We start from the raw sequence: 7291 nt of genomic DNA on the forward strand, positions 1-7291 counted from the left end.
ACATTAAAAAATAAATACGACCTTATGTTGTGTCAATCGTGTTTACACACTGCTTCTGACACTTTCGTCCATCATAAACAATAATGAGACCAGGTTCGATTTTCTGTGTTTTGGCATCCGTAGCAAGCATTTTGATAGGAAAGGATGACGAATATGAAAAAAACAAAAAACACACAACAATTTCGGACTCAGTGTGCAAGGACCTTTAGAGTTCATTTGATCTCAGTTAAATGCCTTCTCAGCGCTGTTAACAGTGTATTATATTGGGCTCTCTAACCCCCTGACATGCATAGAAACACTCACTCTCTCTCCCACAGACCCTGACCCAGAAGTGTGTCTGCAGTCATTGAGGCTCCTTCAATCCTTACTGCTGGAGAGAGAGGTCATGTCACACATGACAACTGATTTTCTGAGCTCTTTCCCACTCAGTCGTATCCACCATCTAGCTTCAAGCCGCCACCCCGCTCTCAAGCAAACAGCTCAGGAGACACTGGAAGATTTGGCTAGCTTTACCAACTCCCAGACTAAAGACTCAGAGAAGGAGCAGTGAAGCCCAGGCCTTCATACTCACTTAAAAAAGTAGGTCTAGGTCCAGCAAACTGCATACTAATTCTGAGACTTGGCCATGTTCAAACCTAGAGATTTCGAAGAATTAGTTTTCATTCCACAGTTTGTTAGTTTAGTCATCTTGTACTGTGTTAGGCCCTGGAAGTGTTAAGAAGTGCCTTCTACAGAACATTCTAAGCTTTATTTGTGATGTAGATGCTGAACACCTCTATTGATAGATGTGCATGTCTTGTATAAAATGCCAGAAAAGCCGTAACGCATGCTTTCATACTCAGTGTGCCCTTTATATCACTTTAATGCTCTGAATGAAATTAGCATCAAATCGATGTGTGCTGCCCTTTCTAGCACACCCACAACATCCACTGTCTCTGTAGTCCAGCCTACGTGGAGTTCTAAACTTAAACATTGGAATGATAAATCATCCCTTTACAAGAAGCCTTACTTAGGATCATTGTTTGGACACAACACAGCAATCAGCATGCATGGATCAAATGTTACAAAAACAACTAAAGTGTGGCCCTTTGGGAGTCAGTAGCAATAATATTAGACATGATGGTGTCTAGTGTATCTAAAGTTAAATGCAGTTAAATGATCTTTTAATTGATGTTTTCTTTTTAAACTGTGACAAATAGAATGTTCTTAAAAATGTTTGATTGTTTTCGTTTTCATTGATTGCTTTGATTGTGGTCTTTCTCCATTTTATTTTACACTGTTAATTTCTTTATATGTATATCTATATTATTGAGCAAAGATCTGTTCAGGTTAAACAAATTAAAGGTGTTAGACGGTTTTTTTTTTACTCTGATGATTTGTCACACAAGAAGTTCTGTTCTGTAAAAGTGCTTGACACCAATTTGTAAGATGTTCATATGTCATGAACCTACAGTGTGTGTTGCTTTTTATAAATTACATAATCCTGTTTTGTATATAATTTTTTGGGACAAATCATTAAGGCTGACTGGCTGTTTTTGTGAAAAAGATGTTAATGGGAAGAGGAAATGAGGTCATTTGATGAGATGAAAGCTGATGTCAAGAGTTAATCAGACTAAAACATGGGGGAGCATTCGATGGGGGAGATTGTAGAAGAAGAGATCAGTTTAATTGATTGCTATAATGAGAGTACATAGTCCTAGTCCTCATGCCAGTTCAAATTTTACATTCTCTCTGTGAATGCATGCACAGGATGTCTCGATTTTTTTAAGCAGAGGGAATCAAGTCATTCAAGAAATGCTGAAGAAATAGGGATATGTTTAAAGGATAAACAGATGACTATAACCACCAACGTCTCTTGTTTTCGGTATTGTCTGAAGTCAATTTAAGTCAAGTGGAAGTCCATTAGCAGTCTTTTCCTTAAAATATATGGTTGTACAGTTATCGATAGACTGCTTTAGTGGAATAGATGAGACTGACTAAATCGTGAGATAAAAGAGATAAACGCCTTTGTCAGTGAAAGCTTGATGAGAAAGCCCCTTTCATTGATGCATGTTTTCTGCATTTATTTTCCAAATTCATAACGCTTTCTTTAGATATTTTATTCCAGGTTCATTAAGCACAAAGCAAATTAGACAGGTTTTTATGAATCTCTATTGATTATTAATTACAGACATCAGATGGTTAGAGAGTCAGACTCGTAATCAAAAGGTTGCGGGTTTGAGTCTCGGGCCGGCAGGGATTGTAGGTGGGGGGAGTGGATGTCCAGCGCTCTCTCCACCCTCAATACCACGACTGAGGTGCCCTTGAGCAAGGCACCGAACCCCCAACTGCTCCCCGGGCGCCGCAGCATAAATGGCTGCCCACTGCTCCGGGTGTGTGTTCACGGTGTGTGTGTGTTCACTGCTGTGTGTGTGCACGTTGGATGGGTTAAATGCAGAGCACGAATTCCGAGTATGGGTCACCATACTTGATATGTCACTTCACTTCACATATATGATACATTGTCATATGAGGTAAAAAAATACATGAAACCTATTAGAAATGGGAACAATTTAATTGTCTATTCACAGAAGAGTCTAAAGTCATTTTAATGTTTAAAGAATTTCAATGTTTAAATGTTTTTCAGTGTTCAAACCTTTTAAAAAACGTTTTTATTCAAAAATGAATGCTGTTAATAATGTGTACACAAACATATGAACTTATTAAAGTCCATTAAACAAAGAACATTTCTACCAAACAATTTAAACTTTTCTTAAACTAAACACTGCCCAAATACTTAAAATGAAGAATGATTGTTTTGAAGTCACTATTTACTGTGCTGACTTGTGCACACGCTTCTATATATATACTTGCATTTAATAAATGCATTATAAATGTAAAACCACACATGGCTAGACAGTAACATAGTTTACCAACTTTTTTTTCTTTCTTTCTTTTTTAATCTGCATTTGTTTTGCTTCTTAGTGATTAAACCCTAATATAACAAGAATCAGATGTCTTTGTTGGTATTGTTATTTTTACCGTAAGCAGGAATGTAGGAGCAGAGGGATGTGGAACAGATAACAAGTGATAATGAGAGAGGTGAAAGAGGGTGTCCAAGAGGGAATTCTTAAACTGGTGTCCAGAAACACAACCTGACTGATTCACTGGCCTGAGGGACACCCAGCACGTTTCTTTTTGCATCCAAGTTTTTCTGCCCCACATCCATTCACAAGCAACAGTCCACCCAAAACCCAAGCTCATAAGACAGAAAGATGACCTGAATGCACTAAAACTGAATAAATGTTTAAATGATTCAGTGCATGCTTGGACAGTATAATTTGCCTTCTCCCTAATCTGCCCTACTTCACTGAGAGAATCAGATTTACTCTGCTCTGCTGCCGCCTACATCTGTATCGTGATGCCTACAGCATTTTAGTGCTATAATGTACTAAAGAAGATCTTTGGAAACGCTCCCCTAGGAAGGGCACTACTTTTATACCGTTAATCCCAGGTTATTGGGTTAACACCCATCAGAGAGTAGCTAAATGTCTGGGAACTTGTGGTCCTGCGTGTGCTGTGTTAAATTGCTGGGCAACATGACATTTCGTTTCAGCAGCTCTGACGCAAAAGTGACGTTAATAAAGTAGCCTAATAATAATTTTGTTATGGTATGTTGGCAGGAGGCGTGGATTTGACTCTGAGGGGAATTTGCTGGAAACGTGGAGCGGGTTGATGGAGAGATGACAGCCCAGCGCGAGACGACTGACTGCTCATGCATGAGAGGAACAAGAAAATAATTTGGGTTATTGACCTCATAAACAGGATTATTAGCTTAATTTGAAGGATTCCTGATCATTTTCAGCATATGAAGAGAACTTTATAAAAATGGATTAAGTTCGGCGCTCTAAAAGGTAATTTACAACCAAAACGTTTTTTCTTTCTAGCTATGAATATTTAGGCTATGTATTTAACAATTTGGTTAATATTAAGGAGGAAGCATGAACATTAGGCTACGTTTGAATGTTCTGAAACAGCTACCATTTAAAAACGTTAGAAAAATGTCTAAAACTAAGACGCTTTAGAAGAAGTTCCATGAACGATGTAATTTATAACCTAAATAACGTTTTTGTGCTGAAGTTTTGAGAACATTATTAAAGATAAATGGACGGAGGACCGTTTTGTTCGTAACTTTGAGAGAACCTTGCCAGAACGGTTCAGAGAACTGATAATCTGAAGTTGTTACTTCAAATAGATTATTCAACATGATTTAACCCATATAAAATAAATTTGGTGGTATGTAGGCTATATTAAAGCTTGTATTTGCATATTGTTATCACCACTTGAGCTCCTAAAGGTAGCATCTGCTCCTCAATGAGGGCGACATTGAAGGATGTGGATGACCCTTGATACAGCAGCAGGTAATGGATGATGCCAGATGAACTGGCTCTGCAGAAGTCTTTAAAGCCCCACTTATCTGGTTTATTGCCAATTTATAAGCGGAAGGTGCCAGCTCTTGTGCCTTTATATATCCTATCATGACCTCATCCACGCTGTGCTTAAGTGGATGGTATCAGGAGACACTGCTTGCGAAGCATCTCAAAGAGAGGACGGATTTTGTAAAATCGATCTGGATTCTCACTGCACTGCTGATTGTCACTGAAATAACGAATATAATATGTCTTCCTTGGCAATGGCATGATATCATCACACTGAAGCGTGACTCAAGGTGCCAGTAATCCTCCAGCTATGAAAATTTGAAAACACCCATAAAGAGTAGCATGGAAAGAAAATCTTCAATCTCTTCTGGGCTGGTCTTGATTGGATCCCCCAGCATCTGGGCAGAGTACAGGTTGGTGAAGAGCATTTTGAAGTATTGGAAGGGTAACTGTACAACCACAGGGGGTTCAAATCTGGATTCTGTGACCTGGAATTTCTCAATGTCTTCATGCTTCCAGATTCATCTTGTGCCATTGTGTGGGCCTGAGGGGGAACTTGAGCCATGGGTATCCTCTGGCTCCTTCAAGGAGTTTTTAGAGTGTGTTTTCCTTTTCTTCTTTTCTTACATGGAAGCTTTGTAGAGGATGTGCTTGTTGAGGGAGCATCATCTTCATCCAGGGACTCAAAAGAACTGTCACCAGCTACTTCTTCTCGGACGGGGTGATAAGCAGGATCCTCTATTGGGTCATCAACATCACTGAGATCAGCATCAGAGTCTTGGTGTTTTCTGGTACAAGGGCCTGAAGAGTGCGCGTTCTTGTACCATAGAAACTGTTGACATCCATCTAGTAATTGTAAAAAATAAAAAAAAAATAACAATCTCTTACAATTTTAGTAATGTTAGTACACCAGCATTTGTCATTTAAGAAGTAATTGCCTCTGATAATTATGATTTCCACACATTAATTCTATGAATTCATTATATTTACTTGAATTCATTATATTTACTTCAAAAAATATTCAAAAGTGGCAAAAAAAAAACATACTTAAGAAATTATCTCAGTATATTCATGAAAAATAACAATACCTGTGTCATATTCATAGCTATGAATTATCAGAAGTTTATTTTTCTCCGCAAATAGTCCATTCTGACTGCAGAAATTGATGATCTGAAAACATAAGCTTAGCTTTTCTACGTTTACCATAAAGTGACAAATCAACCTTTTGGTTGAGCACATTTTTGAAAAATTATTAAAAACATACTAAAGTTTTTCATGGCACCAAGTTACATAATTTTGTAAAGTTAGGGCTCTTAAAGTGTAATATGTCAAAAAATATGCTTACCTTGCAAAATTTCACCAAGAACAGTTAACATGGCAGGAGTGATTTCTTTGTTTCTGACATCCATGTTAGAAGAAGTGTTGTGACAAGTGCTGTTGATTGACTTTGTGACATCTAGTGGATTGTTTGGTAATCAGCTTGAGTTAAGTTAGGTACTCCTCTCAATAAAATATAGTGACTCAAAATGTGCTCAACCATTTGGTCGAGCAGGCTGTTAAAGGGTTAATGCATTTTGGATGATTTAGCGATATTAGATCAAATTTTTACTTAGAACCGGTTAATTTAGATGTTAGCCTACCAGTTTTAGTTTTTCAATTTTTTCCCCAGTATACCTGTTGTTAATGACACACTTTTATTTGACATTTAAACACCTTTTATTTCAGTATAGCCAATGCGTGCATTATACACGTATGAAATATTATTTTTATTTTTTATTTAATTCATTATTTGACAGGGACAATAGACAGTCAGAAAACTGCCCCAGAATTAGTTAAATTTCATCTGCTGTCCCTGGGCAAGAAAATACAAAAACAATTATGTGACAAAAACATCAGTATAATACCATTTACAGTAAAATCTCTCCACAATTTAACAGATAAAAAAATATAATCCCCCACATAGAAACTACAATCCAAATTTCTACAAAATATCCTCTATAAATACTACAAAGCATCAGCCTACAAACGATTATAAAAATTTTACAACTCACCAAAGTTTCATTCAAAATACAGAAATACTCAATGGTCACACACCTGACTCGTCTTTAACCATATTTTCAAATGTAACTTAAATTGTGCTAAAGTAGAACACTGTCTTATAGTAATTGGTAAATTATTCCAGTTATTAACAGCCCTTACAGAGAAAGCTGAACGACCAGAATCAGTAGCTCTAAAATTCACTGCACAATCACCTCTAGACGAAGCTCTAATTTGTCTTATATTTTTAGTACGAGAGAAAACTAATTCCTTCAAGGGCGAAGGTGCAAGATTGTTAACAATTTTGTACATTAAACAACAATTATAAAACACATTAAAATTGTCAAAAGTAAAAAAAAATTTACTTAATAAGAATCAAACAGTGATGATACCTGTAAGGTTTCTTATCGAATACTTTTAGAGCATGTTTATACGAAGTATATAAAGGTCTAAAAGTAGATTTTCCTGCTTGCGACTATGAGGTAATACATAAAGAGAAATGAGAAAAGACCAAAGAATTCAAAAAGACTCTTGAAGCTTCTATTGAAAGTTGACTGTTGATTGTATAAATTTAAAATTTCTAAGTTGAGGTGTCACTGCACAAACTATTTTTCGAACATGCTTTTCAAATGTTAAATGAGAATCTAAAATAACTCCAAGATACTTCAAATCTGGTACAATTTGTAATTTTTCACCATTAACTAATATATCTTGTTGGACCTCCTCCTTCTTTTTAATTTTAAAATACATACATGCACTTTTACGAACATGTAAACCAATCTAAAATTTTTGTCATTGCGATAGATAATTTTTGTGCCACATTTTCTTTTGTTTTG

The 7291-nt window shown here is 36.5% G+C and overlaps 1 protein-coding gene across 9 annotated transcripts in view; it reads left to right on the plus strand.

The window, feature by feature from the left end:
* The window catches only part of LOC306874219 (heat shock factor 2-binding protein-like), an 11086-nt gene extending 6933 nt beyond the window's left edge, over nt 1–4153 (plus strand). For 4 of the 9 annotated variants that reach the window (XM_079424095.1, XM_079424096.1, XM_079424094.1 and 1 more), the window contains one exon: nt 318–1846. In XM_079424095.1, the coding sequence (XP_079280221.1) occupies nt 318–550 (233 nt within the window). In that variant the 3' untranslated portion in view covers nt 551–1846. Of the gene's footprint in view, nt 1–317; nt 1847–3662 lie in introns of those variants that run through there. The other 5 variants (XR_013784603.1, XR_013784604.1, XM_079424097.1 and 2 more) reach the window with 3 other exon arrangements.
* Nucleotides 4154–7291: the final 3138 nt, after the last annotated feature.

Source organism: Barbus barbus (assembly GCF_936440315.1).
Source record: "Barbus barbus genome assembly, chromosome: 8".
Classification (NCBI taxonomy): domain Eukaryota; kingdom Metazoa; phylum Chordata; class Actinopteri; order Cypriniformes; family Cyprinidae; genus Barbus; species Barbus barbus.